The sequence below is a fragment of the Schistosoma haematobium genome, chromosome 7 (genome assembly GCF_000699445.3).
Source record: "Schistosoma haematobium chromosome 7, whole genome shotgun sequence".
NCBI lineage: Eukaryota > Metazoa > Platyhelminthes > Trematoda > Strigeidida > Schistosomatidae > Schistosoma > Schistosoma haematobium.
The window spans coordinates 6,684,061-6,704,169 of NC_067202.1; the positions used below are offsets into that span (position 1 = coordinate 6,684,061).

The 20,109-nt window shown below is 34.4% G+C and overlaps 1 protein-coding gene across 1 annotated transcript in view; it reads left to right on the top strand.

The window, feature by feature from the left end:
• The window catches only part of IGDCC3 (Immunoglobulin super DCC subclass member 3), an 88,952-nt gene that overhangs the window by 51,534 nt on the left and 17,309 nt on the right, over positions 1–20,109 (top strand). Inside the window, exons 12-22 of the mRNA XM_051208410.1 lie at positions 57–220; positions 1,771–1,891; positions 3,069–3,354; positions 5,402–5,570; positions 5,991–6,154; positions 8,234–8,329; positions 11,048–11,315; positions 12,403–12,498; positions 13,699–14,079; positions 16,652–16,939; positions 18,232–18,609. Of these exons, the coding sequence (XP_051064319.1) occupies positions 57–220; positions 1,771–1,891; positions 3,069–3,354; positions 5,402–5,570; positions 5,991–6,154; positions 8,234–8,329; positions 11,048–11,315; positions 12,403–12,498; positions 13,699–14,079; positions 16,652–16,939; positions 18,232–18,609 (2,411 nt within the window). The remainder of the gene's footprint in view (positions 1–56; positions 221–1,770; positions 1,892–3,068; positions 3,355–5,401; positions 5,571–5,990; positions 6,155–8,233; positions 8,330–11,047; positions 11,316–12,402; positions 12,499–13,698; positions 14,080–16,651; positions 16,940–18,231; positions 18,610–20,109) is intronic.

Sequence of the window (20,109 nt, forward strand, 5' to 3'; positions counted from 1 at the left end):
TAATTTATTGACTTGATTACTAAATACTGCTTACATTATTCTTCTTTTCTTTACAGTCATCTCACTGTGAATACAACAAAATCAGTTATTCTACTCGCTGATCTTCAACCGGAAACTAAGTATACGCTAAAAATATTTCCAGCTTTAACAAAAGATTTCAGTCAACAACGATCTAATAATAATAATTTTGCATCGGTTCGCTTTACTACAAAGCCATTGAGTATGTTACCCTATCTATTTTTATCTATGTGATAAGTGTATCTTTTTTTAATAAACGGAATACGCCCATCAAGACATTATATAAGAAAGATTAGTTCAGCGAAGAGTACTCCTTTCGGCGAATTCATTTTCAAAGCTGTACAATCTCAAATATATATATACCTATTTTTTCTTCAGGATGATAATAATTATAATAATACTGATAATAAACTTCTGTTAGGCATAGTGACAGTAATGTTAAACGAACAAAGGTATTAAAAAATTTTTTATGAAGCAAGGAAACTTTAATAATCGTTTAATTGGTAATGGCTTAAGTATTCATCAAAAAATAGATAGGGAAAGTATCGAGATGGTGGAGAAGATTTGTAGCTCAAGTGGATGATTTTGATGGAGTTTTGTTCACTGAGCTGATGTCGTTCCGAAGAACGATGAAAGCTCCACGACCAAACCATCCAGCTCAGAGAACAAAACTCCATCAAAAGGGAAAGTATCATTGGGAAAGGATGGCTCAACATCATAAGATAAAATGTTGGAATTGAGATTAAATGCAATCGGAATGATCGTGGAAACAAAATAAACCATTCGGGGGTAGAGGATTTAAGGGGAAGATGGAAGGTGAAGCAGATGGCTCTAAAGGAAGAAGAGTATGAGAAAGAGGAAAAAAGTTATACGACATTAAGACCATGGTAGAAGAGGAGGTTGTACCAGTCTCTTATGCACACACGATTCTGGATTTCCCAGATGTATGGCTAATGCTTCGGCAATGCAAAGAAGATGCAGTCTAATTGTCTTTAAAAGACTTTTACTTACCTTGTAGATGACTTTGAATGCAGAGTCTGTTTTGATTGAGCGACCTGTGTTCACAAGGTATTCGATTATTGAACTTCTTATTGAGCCGTTTCCTTCTCTTCTTAGCTACGCCGGATAATGTTCTTGAATTCTTTTAGATAAAGTACGGATCGAGCGACTTATATACCTGGCTCCACATGAGCAGGTAAATTGGTAAATGCACATTGAGTTGGTCAGATGTGATAATTTATCTTTAAGATTATTGGTGAACAATGATCGGCTGGAGAATACTATTCGCAATGTTGCTGCGAAGAATGTTCTTTTCAAAGAATCAGAAATTCTCCTCTTTAAGACTTATGTGGCTCTGTTACCCTTAAAGTCGATGTTCATGTATAATGTTGTCTTTTCTACTGTAAGTATTTGTGAATATAAAAAACGGGTATTCCTTGATATTCATTGATAAGAACATAAAATCGAAAACTCTTAAAACACAAATAATTACAGTAGAAAAGAGAACATTATACATGAACATCGACTTTAAGGGTGACCGAGCCACTTAAGTCTTAAAGAGGAGAATTTCTGATTCTTTAGAAAGAACATTCTTCGCAGAAACATTGCGAATAGTATTCTCCAGCCGATCATTGTTCACCAATAATCTTAAATATAAATTATACAGTTCTTGTTATTGATATCTTTTATTCGTCCAAAGCTTTGTGTGTATTATTGTATTTCTGTTTTATTTTTATTTTTTTATTTTTGAAGTTCATCGTCCTCCTGCTGTAAAAGATATATCTGCTGTGTCATGGAACTATGGCACACTGACTATTTCATGGAAGACTCCATTGTCTGATGGTTCTGAGAATGATAAAATTGCTTCCTACCAGTACGTCCTTATTTATAATATAAATATAAAGGTTGGGGACTCTACGAGATCAAAGGTCCTGGGTCCAGTCCTCATTGAAGTAGTGGATGTGCACTGTCTCTAAGGCGAAACAGACGTCTTGTATTTCCTTTTTTAGATGGTTGTCTGGCAAAGGTCATTCAGTGAAGTAACCTATTCAACTGTCTCTATAAACTTTCATATACTAATAACAATCAGGTTCTTTAATAGTGACTAACTTTGACAGATATTTCCAGGAGTTTTAGTGAAGAGCCAGTGCAGTGAAAGTATGTCAGGTATGAGACAGTTATCCACCACAGGCACTTAGAGATGGTTACACAATATCGTGGATCAATTGGAGTTAGATATATACACCGCTGAATGCCAGCTCAGTAGTGTCACGGTTAAACGCTCGCTGTGATACCTGAGGGTCCTAGATTCGATCCCTTGAGCTGGGAAATCCCACACTAAGACGAACTACCTGTTCAGTGCTTCCTGGCTTTCAGTGACTATCTAACGATGATCAGTCTGTAGCGTAAACTTTGAAGATCTATATTTCTGTTATGATATTATCAAAATATTTATATAGGAGTAGTATTACAGTTATCAAATAAAGTATTGAATTATTATAACATATACTATTACTTAAAATGAGAACTTAATGTAAAGTTGTCGTTGAATAGCTTTAATATTCTTTTTGCAAATACGTAACGCTGAAACAGCGGTCACATTGAAACTTAGTCGATAGGACTCAATCATCACTACCAAAGGCTAAATAAATGTCAACGGTGGTCTTTATTCAGTGATAAATCAATGTATTTGGTATCTAGATTTGTGAGAAACGGTGGCTCAGTTGTTCAGTTGCTCAATTTTCAACTACTATGTCATAAGTTTCAATCCCTTTATCTATTCCGGCTTGAGCAACTCGGTTGTATCACAAACCTCTCACACTAAAGTGTGACGCAAAGCCTATTCACACAAGTTCATCTACTCAGATTGATGCCAATATGTTCTCCACAAAGCTTTGTAACACTGTTTATCTTATAAAACAAAAGATAGAGAACTGTGTTGGTTTCAGATCCAAGTAACTGAGAAAATTTATCCAACCGCCCTCTCTTTCTATACTATACATACAACTTATTTTAAGGAAATCATCATTACATTCTCTTATAATTCATAGAATCATACTTCGTTCACTCACTACTACGTCCAAACCAAATGATGATAATACTGATGCCGATCCCATATCACCTAAATTACTAACTGAAATCAATGTACATACATCGAATTTAACAGTTACCAATAACGGTGATCGATTAAGTTATACGGTATTAAATTTAACACCAGATGCTTTCTATCAAATTACTGTCTATCCTATCACTGAAACCAATATAACTGGTCATGTTGCCTATTTGACATCTTCACCACGAGTCACCTCAAGGCCACCATCAAAACCACCAATGAATGTAAGTAGGAATTTTTTGCTATTTGTGTTATATCAATAACTGTTATTGCTATAATAATAATAATATTATTTCTCACATGATTATGTTCGAGAATATTAGCAAGGAGATTGTACGTAAGGTTAATATTTTACCATGGCGATTCGCTCAGGATGTATATATAACGTTAGAGACTGATTTAAATTCGTTCGTGAATGTTAACGAGATCTGTTGATGGCTGAATAGTTCAGTGACTATATGGACCTCAGTAGCTCAGTAGATAATGCGTTGGAAACGAGAATTACTGAGTTCGAGTCTCAATACAGTGAACATCAGTACTGGGGTGGATGTAGGTACGTTCAGATGACAAGTCCTAAATAGGACGAAATGCACATTCTGGATCTCAGTGTTAGACCCATACTAAGTGTATGAAGGAAGATGTGAATATAGTTTATATGAGAAAGTGTTAAACAATTATTTCTTTCTAAAAGGTGACCCCTCAGCATTACGCACCTACCTATACGACCATTGGGCCTTACAATCAGCCTATTTTCTTTGAGCCATGGAGTTGGCTTTTAATGTTTCACGTTTCTCTAACCTCACTCAATTTGTTATCTGTTGCTCATCTGTAGTGGATAACTTCAAGAACAATCCATTAGTGTATACGATATAGTTGTACAGGTATCACTGTTGGCGATGGACTATAATGGTCTCATCCTAATATGACTGTTCAACTACGTTCAAAAAGCCGACATGTACATTGGGGCTGGATTGAAGTAATTTGCTTAATACATTCTTAAATTATCATTATACAGCGAAATATGAATAACCTAGTTAAAGATCTCTGCAGAGTTTTATGAAAAAAACGAACAAAAATGTAGTTGAGCGAATGTTTATTTTCAATGAAACTATCTTCAACTGTTATGAACAAACCATACCCACATCTAGTTTGGTTTGGATAGGTGGACATCCTCATATTAGCCTTCATATAAAAGCTCGAGTAAATCAAACCCGTTCTTCCTAAGTAACTTACGTCATGTTATTATTCAACCCATAATTATTTTGTCAGTATAAGATGGACTGAATTTATATCGGCCTTTGTTGGTATATGCTCCATCCTATGTTGATTGTCTCAACATAGCCATTTTAAATAAGTTACGTATCACTGTGCGTTGACGTTTGAGAAGACAAATACTAACTTCTAGTCCCAACGTAATGAAAATCAACACAGATACAGATGCTTCCAGCTAGTGAGTACCGAAGAGGATTAAACTCTTGTTATTGGATTCCGCCGCTGGAGATGATTTATCTACTCCAGAGGAAAATACACATTAAATTTTTCACAGTGCTTTATTTGGCCTTATAACTTTTGGCTTCAAATACTTACAAAACATGTGACAATCAATAATATTGCAAAATTAAAAACTAAATCAGGGAAGATGATACTACCAGGTATTGGAAGCCTTTATCGGTTAAGTTCACTAGTGGTCTCACCTATTTTTCAACTAAAGAAATACTGCGATAAACCTTCCTGATTTATATTTTATTTTCATGCAATAATTTTGAATGGTAATCGTTTGGACTGACTCTCTTTTGTATAGACTTTGATGTTGAGTCTTCTAAGCAAGATGATTTATTCGCTATACTTTCATTATCGTGTTGAGCAATATCATCAGCTCTCACCTCGTGTAGAACTCAACAACACTAAACGCATCCATCTTAAATGCAATTTTTCTGGATCATTTGTTTTAATTACCTATAACTTAATTGCAATGTTAAACGCTTAACCTCTGGGTCACTGAGCCGAAGTCCAATGGTGTAAAAGTCTAACTTCAGTCATTGCATGATATTGCGCAATCATCTTCACTTTGTTCATCAGGTTCCCCATATCAAACATAGTTGAATCATAGTGAACTACAGCTTCTTACCAGAACTTTGAAAATTTTCTCCCGAAGTTAGTCACTGGTGAGTATATGATGTTTTATTGCAGAATTGAATTTTCTCTCTTTTTCCTTGTTTTACTTTTGCTCCTACCCCGCTAATCCAACGTTTTCCCACACAATCAACCAAGCTTCGTGTACACTCGATTGGTGCACATGTAGCCACCGTATCATGGGAACCACCTCCAGTAAAGTATAGAAATGGTCAATTGATTGTTTATCGTATTAATATTTCATGCGAGGATTGGTTACGTTCACGTCATATTATGGTACAGAATAAATTAAGTCAGTTAATACAAGGTATGTTATTTTCCTATTTTGTATTTGTTCTCAAATTTACAAAATAATAATAATAGTGACTAAATATATACATGCATATTCATGACATTGGTCACTACTCAGTGATCAGTCAATTGTAACTACATCTCAATCCTGCAGGACGGGTTAGTCTCGGCTTGAATATGTCACTGGTAGCGTCTCAAACTGTGAGTCTGGATGATATGGGTTCGAACCCCTGAGGTCATAGGGTTACTTCCATCAGTATTGGAAGTATGTTACTATGGCTAAATGAAATCTCAGATATTAATACAACTAATATCTTTTTCTTGTGTGGGATTTGAACTTAAATATATCTTTCGATGAAATTACAGAGTAATGATAAGTTTTTCTAAAAGTTCACCTACTCCATTCCTTGTTTTATCGTTTTTATCATCTTTACAGGTTTAACTTCTGGTATGGAATACGAGTTAACAGTTTCAGCGGCTACACGGGCAGGCAATGGTCCTGATTCAGAAGTTCTAACATTTACCACAATGACTCAAAAGAATGAAGCGGATTTTGATGCAGAAAATAACAAGAATAATGATGGTTATATGTTATCCAGTGTATGTTACCATTTTCTTTTTTAATCATTATCAGTGAAATCGATAATTTTTTTATTCCTTTCTCTTGAAGGGATTGAACATGAATCGAAAGTACCCGTATGAATGATATCATATTTAGAAATCTTATTCAGTTGATAAGTATGAAGATCTGTTAGAAAGGTTTGGTGGTGTTATCACTTCCTGCTTACCCATAGTGTGGAAGATTATTTCTTCATGAGTGCATTGAAAAGGAAATTAAATTACAAGTGGCCTAGATGACCTGGGATCGTGACCGTAGCGCCGATGAGACAACTGCTTTCGTACGGTCGCACATAGTTATTTTATGATTAGTTTTAGGCGTCTTAGCTTCGTACTGATAAGGCTCTACTGCTGGAGACGGGAATCCATGGGGAACGGTGATTTGTGTTATTCTTATACCTTGTCTTTCCTACCCCTCCACATTGTGGGGATACAGCATCATTACCGACCAGTTGTCTGAGAGAAACACATTACTACTGTTACATCTCTGTGCAGTCGATATGATTTGAGCCTTTAAATTTTCTGTTAGTTTAACCACTCTATAATCAACCTTCCAGGTACAGTAAGACATATAAAATCGAATTCTTCACTCAGTATAGCGCGCTTATGTCATCACGATATCTAAGTCCGACCTCCACACCGAGGTAGCAGCTACGGTCAGATATGAACCTAGACATTAAGGTATGAAGTCTTCCTCGTAGCTACTTCTGTCACGTAACCGTAATCTCTCCAACTTCAAAAGGAGGGAAGAGAAGATGGTTCTTAAACATAGAGCTTTTCTGTTCTCAGAAGTCAAGAACATGATATAACAACCTCATTTTGTGTGACAACAGCAACGACCTTCGGACCATATGACAAAATTTCAAACTACTCAGTTGGAGAATAACAAAAATCAGCGTGATAATATGATTTAGAAATTGTGAAAGATTTACTTATTTATCAGAACTTCTATTTATTAATAAAAACAAAAAAAACTAGATAATTTGAAGGCGTTCCTACTATAGGTCTCAAATCATTCGTACACTAGATAAAATATGTTTAATGTTTTTTTCTTCGTTAAGGAGTTTTGATGTGATGCCAAAACACGGAATAAGTTCTCGAATTGTATTTGAGTCCATGTAACTAGGTTGTTATTATGGGGAGTAGTTCTATTATTTAATTCGAATATTGATTAACCCACCTAGATTGCGTGCATAGGAACAATAAGTTTACTCGATGACAGTGAGATAACAACCGAATCGAATGCTTGATCCCTATTGATCCATGGTGCAGTTGTCTAGTCTACCTTGCATGAAGTGCTTAAGTTCATTTGTACTGAATCTTGATATTGATGTTTAGAATTGCAGTTGAGCAGTCTTGTTTTGGCATATAAGCATCCCGTATGAATTGCATTCATATTGCCATTAAATCAATGGGAAGATTTAAGTAGACAATACAAAAATGAATTAAACTTCACTCCATTGCACAAGCTAGTGGTTATCTGGACTCAGTTGGTAAGTAGATCAAGCTATGGCGTTTGAAGCGAACCGTAGTGTATTATGGTCCCGGAATGAACATCAACTCTGAGATACAGATACATCCAGCTGACGAATCCTGGATTGTACTACTAGCCATCGTCCATCTCTGATTAAGAAGTAAATGAGATTCATAACCCAATCACACGTGATAATATTGATTAAGTTCCAGACCACAGATCAACATAGATAAGAAATTACAATATGGGCATAACTATGCTATTAGTGAAAGAGAATTAATTAGTGGGTCCATTATGAATTATCAATGGCTTAAACAGGGTAAAACTCCAAACAATAGTTTATGCATTCAACGAAGGCTTACAAATAGGAGAACACAAGAGTACAATAATCTAAGCATCTAATAACCAAAGAAGAAAAATATATACAATAATCTTTCGTAATATAATAGCCAGAAAATTCTCACTTTCAGTTTCCACCTCCCATCCACCCACTAAATAGCAGTTTTCAAGACGACAGAAGAATTCATTTTCATTTGTTTGTTTTCTGTCATTACTATTCCTGTTTGGGTTTTTTTTTTCTTATTTAGGATTCTTTATCAGAGGATTTTGGGGCGCCAGTTATTGAGCACCGTCAACCATCTTCGTTGTCAGATAATAAATTATTTAGTCCTGTGTTAGGACCGGTAAGTAGGAAGTTTTGAATATAGGAAAAAAGTATTATTTTTCTGTCCCTTCAATTTTTTTCTGTCGTAGATTTTAAATGCGATTGTAATGATTGGTTTTGGTAGTCAAAGAGAGACAGAGAGAGTGAGTCGACAATCGATCTTTTTGACCGATTTTATTGAAGATATGTACGTTTGTATTGTCATTTATTTTGGGAGAAATATGCCATTATTTGTGTTATATCTTCCGAAGAACAATTAAGGTATTAAGATTTTCGGTTTTGTTGTTTTTTTGACCAATGACTGAGGACTCTCTCATATAATTCAATGAATAAGAACTTGAACAAACTGCAACACCACAACACTTCAATGTTAATATAGAATATGGGATTTATAGGAAAATTTTTTATGCCGTACAGAAGTCAAAATTGAAATAGAAAAACCCTTTTTATGTAGCGACACTAAGTGACCTTGGGGCACACGACAAAGTTCACAATCAAAACACCTAATCAAAAACAGTCAAGGTTTTGGTGGAAATATGAATTAGAAGAATTCTATCGAGGTTATCCTGTAAAGAAAGAAACTGACTCGTAATAATAAAAATAAAATAACCTAATCTATTCTCGACATGGTTTTGTTGCGTTATATGATCGTAAAATTCTGATGTTGGCAAACGAGCTTCCTTTTCGCTAACCCAACCAGTTATTTTAGTGAGAAGGAAAATTTTTGTTGGCTAAACCGAACCGAAAGATATTTGTACACTCATATATATATAATTTCTCCACTAATAGCGAGTGTCTCACTTCTTAAAAAAGAGGCTAAATACTGGCTAATGTTTGGCCGCTCCATTTCTTCACTTTTCCTTCTTGAAGGAAAATAGGTCCGGGCATTGGAATCGATTTGGGGGCACATCAGTTTGTCATAGTGTTAAAAATATTTAATCTCTGCAAAACACTTCTTATCTACCGGGTATTTTGTTATTTTAAACTTTATAAACCGAACCCCGTCCCCAGTTTGTATTGTCCTTATTTTCTTCTACTCAATTAAAAGTGATGTTTTCTTGTTGGTCGCTGGTTCTTCTAGTACTTCAAATGTTTATCCTATTTGTGCTTGTCTTTTGCGCGTATGCTATTTCTTAAATCTTACTTCTTTGCTCCCTGTACGCAATAAATTTTCTTTGTGAATTTGTCATTTGAACTAAGTGGAACTAAGAGGAAATTGATTGGGGTATCACGAGATTTGTCGATTAGGATTCGATTTACAATTTTTGCATAAGAGCTTATAATAATACTACTCGCTTTCCCAGACCAAAGTAGGCGCTGTGGTACTTAGACTTATTATCTAGTGTTTAAAATTCGAATGTTCTAACCACCAAACTACTACTCCGAAGTTTTCTATTCTTCAGGTATTCGAAATTCAAAAACTAGAATGATACAATTCTGAAACTATCATTTACAACTAACTGAACTGGCGTTCGACAATTTAGGTTTCTCATTCTTCAGTATTTACGTGCTATATTTAAAAAAAAGATACATATGCCATCCAATCTTTCGCATATCCCTGACATGGTTTAACTTCATTATGGCTAGAACGTTTCTCATAAGAACTTTCAGTATTAGTCTTACAGTTACTAGTGAGCGCTGTTGGATAAGACAGACGTCATCAATAAAACTAATTGTTTTTTAGACCTGCACACGCATCACGAATCGATTAATATTGGAAATGAGAACGGTGACTGTGGATGATGTTATACAGATAACTTTTTTTGATTTTAGTTGACATAAAATTAATTTGCTAATCACTACTCTCACATCTGATGGTGACTGTTTAAAATCTACTCAATGTTATAACGGGACAAGGGTCAGAAATTTTGGAACTCCCTAAATTTTTATGGATTATTGTTATATATATGCTTATTGCATGACTACTAAATAATTGTGCAAAACACGACAATAGGTAAGAGGAATGTACATTTATCGCTAAAAGTTGCAAAGTATTTACATAATACATATACATATACATAGCTTTCAATCTTCCATTTCCATATTTCGGTGTGCTCTGAAGTCTGAACCGTCTTCTTGTCTGATTTCCACGTGTTATACTAACTCTATGCTTTTGATGTATTTAAACTGTTCACTTTGTCTGAAAATTGTTTTAGCTTCAACCCCACGTTATGCTACACACTACTTGCAAGCATCCTTGTGAGTAGCGTCCACTACAGTTTGATTACAGTGTCCCCGTAGTTCTTTTATTTTAATCCTCCGGTTAACTCAGGAACTACTGTCAATCGACTTAATACTCTTAATTTGTTGCCAGTCTATTACTTACTGCTGGCCCTGTTCACAGACACTTTATACATAATTGTGATTTTCCAATTTATCGTGTGATTTGTTACAGTATGTTTGTATATAAACCTGCATGTGCTTGAAATATAGTTTAATCATTGGTCAGGTCTAGGGTACTAGGCTACGGAAGAAATAGTAGACGAAGGATAGGCGAAATTATAATCAGAGTTCGGATTGGGCAACAGAACACGTCATTATCGATTAGCGTCTCAAGACATAACACTCAAAGTTTACTCAAAGCTTCAGCACACTTTATCAGTGATTATTAGCAACCATGTCAGCTGTTGAGTTCATAGTTGTTGATATCAATGGTTTTTTTTCTCAAGACAAACTTTCGTCAACAGAAATTTATCATTCATTCACTTCTCGTATCTATTGGTCTGTTTTTTTTCAGGTTGAAAATCTTCAATTTTTAGCTGAAGAACAAAGTTTATTGGTAATGTGGTCACCTCCGATTTTCTCTTATTCATCGGGACTTTCTCGTACTCCCCCTAGTAATGGTCATCATAACAACAAGATTTCGAATATTCCATTAAGAGGAGGTAGCAGAGATCATCGAACAGATATATCACATTATATAGTTGCTTGGGGTAAAATGCATCCTGGACCAGATTCTGTTGAATTGCCAAGAAATCAGACAAGTTATTCCATACAGAAATTAGGTATGTTATACTGATCGTTTGCATTTGTATGTCTTTGTGTGTACAAGCATGAACAGATAAAATTTCTGACAATATTGAATTAGAAATTTACAATTGTCTTAGACCAATCTGTGATTAAAGTTCTTCTGTTCGGAAGTTATATTCAAAATTACTGAATTAAGTGTTGACAGTGTTTGACTAAGTCGTGCGTGGAGGTAAATTTTAGCATACACATATTTTGTCTCCTTGTCAAAAGAATACGTTAAGATGTATTACAACGAGTGAAAATTAGATTTTCAGGTCAATGGCATAGGAACTTGATCAATTTGGCCAGGAAAGTAGTATCATTAGCTCTCACACGACTAAAGTGTTGATCGATACCCTGAGTACAGTGAATAATGATCACCAGCTGTTCGAAATCGAGGAAAATATAAGTAGCAGTTACACTTCAGTTGTAAGTGTTTAGATGTCCACGCTTTAGGTATTGGGGACTGAAATTAATCAGTCTCTTTTGGCATATGTGTATCCTGAGCCACTTGGCATGTTAACGCCATCAATCACAAGCATCTTCGTTCCATAAGCCAGCGGCTATCTGGGGTCGATAGGTAAGTGGATAACGCACTGATGTTTGAAGTGAATAGCACTGGGTTTGAGTCCTGGAGTGGCTACCAACACTAGGACGAAGCTACACTCAGCTAATGAGTCCTAAATATTATGAAACATCCTGGATTCCATTGCTGGCTACTTTCTTTGTTCAAAGTAGTTACATTTGTTTTTATCATTATGCATTCGATTTTGGAACATGACATTTAAAGGTTCTTAGCTAAAAAAGTCCTTTTTTCCATGTATTACCTGACTCAAACACTCATGGACTGCATAGATTTGTTTGTGTTAGATTGTTTTCTAGACTCCCCTAAATTTTCTGTTCAACATATTGTTAAACCAGACACCTTCGTTTATATTGACGTAAGCTTTGTTGTTATTGCTGAGTTGCTAGAATGAAAGATATAAAACGAACTTTTAAATAATGCAACAGAAAGCACTATTTTGTTGTTTTTATAATGTAATAATTACTTCATTTTTCTTGAATTTTTTAACACTAATGTAGAACAAGATACTACTTATTTTATTAAAGTAGTTGTAGTCGGTAAAAATCATGAGATAAAAGAAGCTTTTATATCGGCTAGAACAAAGCCAAGTTCTTGTAAGTAGTTTAATTTTCCTCAAATAAATCATATTCTTTATATTTTGATTTCTTTTTTACTGTTCTAGTCTCCACAGTTGTTTTTTGTATTTCGTACATGGCATTAAATCATAACTATATTTTATGAGTATGGATTGGGGGATTTGTTGGGATTGTTGAGTTCCTTTAAGGTCAGGACGAATAGATCTTAGATACTTATTCAAAACCAATAGGCATTGGAGAGCTGTTTTATCCTAGTATGAGGCCCCTGAGTGTCAGTGGTCACACAAGACCCCGCAAATAGGGATCGAACCAAGGAACTTCGGTCTCACTTATGCATTTATTTTTTTGCGCTGACACTAACATTTATACTGGAATCTCACGATGATTCCTTTACAAGATTTTCAGAAGCCAGAAGATGGTTGTGGACATTTCTCCCAATCCGTATACACCACAAAGTCTTCTTTAAAATTAACAATCTGTCGAACTCTGATTGGACTCATTACTCGGTCACTTGACTTTTCACGTTCCCAGGAGCTTTCACATTTTAAAGGTTACCAATAAACCCATAAGTGAGCATGTTTTCTGTACATAAATAAATCTTGAAGTAAAGTTCCTGCTTCTGCGTTAGGCCTTTTCTTCTCTTTGCGGAGATCAAGTCTAGGACTATTTGGGAAATGTAGAAAGTGGCTAAGAAGTTAGTGTTAAGCATTTGTGTAACGGACAAATCAATTTGATAACTTCTAGTTCTATGTTATTAATTCGTGTTGAATCTCTTGTTATGCTGCTGGTGATGTATACTTTTGAGTTAAGTTCAATTCTTTCTGATCTCACTAGTTCCCCCAGTTGTGATATTGATCCGTTATAAATTCAACATGAACATACTAGAATCAACGGATCTACCACAACTAAACAGTAGTCAATTTAAAAGTAGATGAATTGTGGCTTGCAGGGGAATTTAAAATTTGCATCCCGTCTTATTTGAGACACTCATTAGTTGCATGTACCTAGACTCCAGTGTTGTTATTTTCATCGAACTGGGACTTAAACCCAATACCTTTCGCTTCAAATAACGAATACATTATCCACTGAGATACTAAGTCCAAATAATTACTAACTTATTCAACAAATATCATTTTTGCATCATCATTAGTAATGATTTGAGTTATTCTTTTGTTGAGAATTAATTGCTTAATATATATATTTTAAAATTATGAATAGCTAGTGAACACCTGCCAATCCCCTTGAATTTACACGTTTCTTCATCTGATTCGAATTGGGCAATATTAACATGGGATAAAACGGAATGTACCCTACAGTCACACGAGAACAATAATAATAATAATAATAACAATAATGCTGGTCTTAATGAGAATAGGAGAACTAATATGAGGAGTCAATCAAATCAACTGAAAACATCGACTATGAATGATTGTTTAAATAATAATAATAATAAACATTTCATTAAATTTTATCAAGTTGCTTATCAAATAATTGGCTATTCATCAAATCGAACTAGAATTAAAAATTTCAATAATGATGGAGATAATGTAGATAAGAAGGAGAATAATGATGTTGGTGATGCTGATGTACACTTAACAAGTAAGCATACATTTCTATGTATTTATGTAAAATTTGTGATTTGTGATATAATGAATCAATCAGTAGTAGCCAAGTGAGGTCATTGGGTGACAATGTCCAGTAGAATTTCTATGATCCTCCTGATTACAGTTCATCTCAATTTCAACATTTTACTTTAGCAAAGTGAACCTTCTTCTCGCATTCACAAGTTTTTCAAGCTCGCAACAAAAAATTATTATTAGTTTCCTTAACAAAAATCTAACGTTTTTATGCCTTTATTTATTGATTTATTTTACCTTGCTGTTACCATATTTAGGTCAAAATTTTTTAATTATCACTATTATTGTCAGTCACTAACTTCTAGTCTGAACCATGTTGGGAGATGCAGACTACTTGGTTGGGGTCCGCGTGACTATCGTAACCAATAGTTGGAGACTCTTGGTGACATGGCTCAGAATCTATCACAATGGTGTCGGTGTATACACTCTCTGTCTTCCCTTAAACTAAGAGATTAAAATTGCTTCATATCTTTCTTTCTACGAACTAACTGTTTCTTCCTGTACTATATCCTTATTGCAATCTTTCTTTTATATATTACCACCTCTGAATTAACTACTTTTATGAATTTGGTGTTCGTCTTATTGTGTTAATGAGGTGTGGAAACTTGGACCGATACATATATGTGCCTGGTACTACTTTGTAGCTGACTGACTGATTACTGTAATTATTATCATCCTGAAAGTTAAGCATATATAGCTTTGAAAGTGAATCCACCGAGAAGAGAACTTTTCGTCGAACCAATCTTTCTTATTTTATGTTTCAATGGGTATATTCTGTTTATTTAATTCATTACGTGACGTTGAGCCACACTGTGAGCATAAAGGTTAGTTATACTACCTGATTTTTTTAAAAATGAAAGTAGATGAAATGCAGCTTGAGCTTGTGACTTAATGACTAAAAGTTGAACGCCTTTTGCATTGAATGATTATTTGATTAACTTTGATGGTCAAATGAGAACCAATGTTTTCTACAATGTGATATAGTTGTCCACTACTCAAATCTTCTTTTATCAGATAGATGTCTTTCAAAATTTCAGTTTCTTTTTGATGTTGCATTTATGAAATAACTTTCATTGATAATTCAACATTAACCAATACAAATTCAAATATATCATGTACATTACATAATTGCTTCATCTAATAAATATGATAACGGTTTTTGCCTTTTCGAGTAGTAAGAAGATTATGGGGCGACTAAAATAAACGTGATATTAGTCCATGAATTTGTTGAAAGTTTGAATAAACCATGTAATTAAGTGTAAACTATCTAGTTGGGGTCTATGCGATTATCGTAATCAATGGTTGGAAACTTTACGTGACATGATCCACAATTTTCCACAGTGACTCAGGTGTAATCACTTTTTATCTTGCCTTAGTTTCTGAGTCGCGAAATCTCTTTGTATCTTTCATTTTCTTTTTGTACACTCCATCTTTTTCACTACTATTGATACTGTTAAGACTTCTATTACTCCAGGATGTTTGATTTTTTCATCTTAGTGTGCTGGTACGTTGTGGCAACTTTAATCGATGCACATATGTCAGCTTCTACGTTGTATATGACTGTTGACTGAACTGGACAATTGACTGATAGAAAACTAAAGGGGATTATCAAGGAAGAATATTATATTTGATTGCGTGCCTAAGTGGGAGGATTTGCTATTGTTAGGTCTGCTTTCTGTAGTGACGGGTGTTGTCGAAGATCTGATACTGGTGTACGGTGTGTTACGCGCTAACCTCCTAACTGACTACTTGAGCGAGAACATTAGAGTGAACGAGAAAGTGTATTGGGCTACCGGATAAAGTACACAAATACTCATCCATACATATATACCACTCTGATCCTTAGGAGATTGATCCATTTCTTAGCCAATGAAATGCACTTGTCCTTTATGTCACCTCTGATCGCCATCGGTTCACCTTTTCATTAGGCTACTTCTGATTGTCAATCCATATCATTTTCAGTGACAGTCTCTTAGAATTTTGCAATACTATTTTTTTTGCCAATGTGCATTAATTGTCATAAATTTTCCCGTTTTCGTTAACTAGTTATGTTTGTTAACCAGTCGCGAGTTCGATTACTGGCAAACGTAAAAATACCACTACGACGGTTTGTATACTTTTTTCCTCATCTGTCTCTTAACGAAACGGAAGGTGATTACTATAGAATTCATACTTTAAATATATACTGCAATATAACGTGATATCATTAGGGCAGAACTGATAGTAAATACTTCCAGATAAATATGATTGTCAATTTATAATTGTTTGAAAACTATTTTTATCGAAACTTGGAAACTTATGAATTGATCTGTGGTGGTGTTATACGTGTACATTGCTGAGAAAAAAACTGTTGTCCTACTTAGTCCCAATCCTCACCCCCGGTTCGTCTCCTATAGTGTAGTGAAAAATCAACTTCATCTCATAAATTATTATTTATTCCATTAATATTCCTTCTTGTTTATTTTGATATTATCTTACATATTTTCTCTCAATCGCCCTCTTCCACCGACTATTACTTTTTTCTTGTCGTCAAGATGAAAATCGTCGACAAGATTCACCTACGCCACCATTGCCTCCTCTTGATAGAACACAACATATGATCAGTGTAACTGAGAATTGGGCTAAATTAGAAAATTTACAATTTGGTCGATTATATTCTGTAGTTGTTCGAGCTGTTGGTGAAAAGAAATTGTTGAAAAATTCACATTACACTCCTATTACTAATGATAATAAAAATAATAATCATGATCAAGAACAAGCGTTGAATAATATTCTGTATAGTGAATGGAGTTTAGAGCAGATTATTGAGACACCGGAAAAAAGTTAGTGGTATCTATACATTCCTATTATAATTAATTGTTTTTTTTTGGAAACGATGATAGGATAACATTTTATTTGTGTTAATTATATGAGATTAGTTTTATTGATATACATTTTAAAGATGTGATAATATTCTGATTAAGCATCAGCATGGGTTGTGATTGACTGAAGTTGCGTGAGACATGTGTTGCATTTATTGTCAACCAGCACGTATCTTAACGCGTAGTACTGGTTGAGATTGTACTAGGTTAGAAGAAACCTAAATGTGACCAAACTAAGAATAAGAGTCAATTCATAAAGAGATTCACTGTTGATCTGAGCTATGCTTATGAATACATATTGGGGTCCTCGTGATAACTGCGATGAATAAGTGGAGACATTGGATTATATGATTCGGAATCGATCACCGTAGCATAAATCCATTCATTCTTTATTTTCACTTAGATCTTGAACTTATTCATTTTTCTCGAATCATATTCTCTCTTTACTTGATACATATTACAATTGTCCATAATTGTTTCCTGATTTTTAACAGTTCACTACCAGGTGAAATCAATCTGTCAAGAAAGTTGCTTCGAAGTGTCTGTGTTTTTTATGTTGATCATTCTGTCATTTATGTATCTACATCTCACTAAGATTAAACTTTCGATTCATATAAATTAACTCAGTTCATTTCTTGTCTCAAGTAGTTGGTAATATCTTAGCCAAATCCTATTAAAAACACAGGTAAAACTATATTGCACTAAGAGCTTTGAGTGACGACCAATCTTAATTAAGCTGGATCATGTTTAATATTAACCACAAATTTAAAACACTGTTACCGATAGCTTTTTGTTGGAAATGATTCTTTTGGTTAAACTTTGTATTTAGAGGATTGAATGATGATTTTCATGTATGATAAAGTGTTATGTTCAATATGTTCAGTTCAGGAATATTAGGATTAGAAATAATTCTCCAGGAGTACTAGAGTTCAAGATGAAACTGAGCAAAGAGTTCGAGTTTAGCCGGGTTACTACGACTCTACGATTTACAGCTTAATTGATCGATATTTAGCCTTTATACATTCATTGTTCATATTAAAATTCTTGACCCTCTGTAATTTTATCACTTTCTGTATTTAAAAACTCTTACACAAAAGTTGCATTCTGATTAATTTTACTGTTAAACCTCCAAATCATCCTTAAAAAATCGTTTAGGGCCGTCTGTATCAGTAGAGTTTTACTAAAATAATTTTCAAAATGATATAAGACCAATTGTTTTCTACTTTTTCCCGGGGTTGGTGGGCAATTTTCAGGGCCTGGTGATTCTCCACGTGATATTTACTTGATTGGTCTTAGTGTTGGAGTTGACGGAGGCGTTGTTGGACCCTCTTCCCCCTCCTCTTCATCGTCATCTATGGGAGAACAATTACAAAAATCACCCGTCAGTATACAAATAAGTTGGCAACCACCTATTCATCCAAATGGACCTTTAACAGGTTATCTACTTTATTACACGATAAATCATAGTTTACCTTTAATAAAATGGTCGAAACGACATTTACCACCCGATAGTTTGAATACAGTTATATCTGGACTTGTACGTAATGCTATTTATGCATTTTGTTTAAAAGCTACAAATTCATTTGGTGATGGTCCGATTTCATCAGTGAAATTTTATCGTACACCAGATGGTAAGTGTGATTTCATTTTATATATAAATCATGTTCATATTTATGTTTAGTAAGAATTTGTGTGATGGTACCCGGTTGCGTTAATGCTCACGATTTAATTCCGATCTATCTTCTAGAGGATAGATGCGATTTGTCCATTATGTCTCAATTTTATTTTGAATAGATGCGTTTTGGCTAGTGCTGGAATGTAGGGCACACATGTTGCATCCTACTTGTGACTTATCAGGTGGATGAATCTCCATCCGAGTATTGATTTTCACATTCGGGCTCGAACCCTCAGCACTCGTAGCTTCTAATGCCAACGCATTACTCAGTGAACAACAACTTAGTCTTCTGGATTTCATTGCTTGCTACAATCTATTTCCATGCTCATTAGTCATTTTTGCTACTTAATAAAAAAGGAAGTAGATTAAAGCTATATATTTTAAAAATCATTACTGGGGTAACTTTGTGTAATGTTTTTTCTCCTCTATTGTAGCGCATATTTCAGTCGGTTAATATTTTTCTAATAACTTATTGTAACATCAAATCATCTAGTTTCTTAAAAAATGATAATTCTAACTTGTAATGAAGAACGCGGCCACTACTTTCTTGCTCACATTTCCCCGCTAACCTTTGGTCGTTTTCGCTCCTAATTTGCTAACTTTGTCATCTGTTCCAAGGTTATAGTTGTTGCTATATGAGAAAAACAATCCTATCACAAATTTGACTTCTTTTAATATTGAACTTTTTCTTAAGTTCCCGACTTCACTCACTCACTTCCTGTCTAGTCGGATTGTGTTGCATATTAGTCGTCCTGTCTGTCTGTTTTGCATAGATTCCATGTCGTACTATGAGAATCTACCAATCATTTATAATTTTGTATTGCTGTTGGCTATTTCAAGACAGAATAGTGATTTAAGATGATTCAGATCTGGGATCACGTAAAGTTTAGAATGTAATATAATACTGTTCAACAGTGATATACTGTTATTATTACCACTAATATTATACAAGTGATATAATTTGATCACATTCATGTTCATCGAAGTTTTTACAATTTGTGGTTGATAATGTTTTTATGGGTTTTCTGTTGTAAACTAGTATCTTAAATGACACTTTAAGTTGAACAAGTGAACCGGTTTCAATTTAATTTATCAAAATGAGAATGCACTAATTCACCGCTCTTTCTCTCTCTCTTAACAAAATCATAATAATCTAAGGATAAACGTCAGAGAAGAACAGATAGTTTTACAATCGTAGATGATTTTACATTACAACTAACCATCTTAACTGAGGAAATATTGAACCAATGATAATACTAAGATGATGTTTCTTTGTAAGTTGGAACTCTTCATCAATATATGTGTTCATCATCTCATATGAGTTCCAGCTCAGTACTTCTAAATTATTAGACCATTGAGTTTGGAATTAATAGCCAATATTTCATGATAATCATTCGGTCGTACTGTTGTAAAAAATTCCTTCACTTTTAGCATGACCAAACACATTAATGAATAT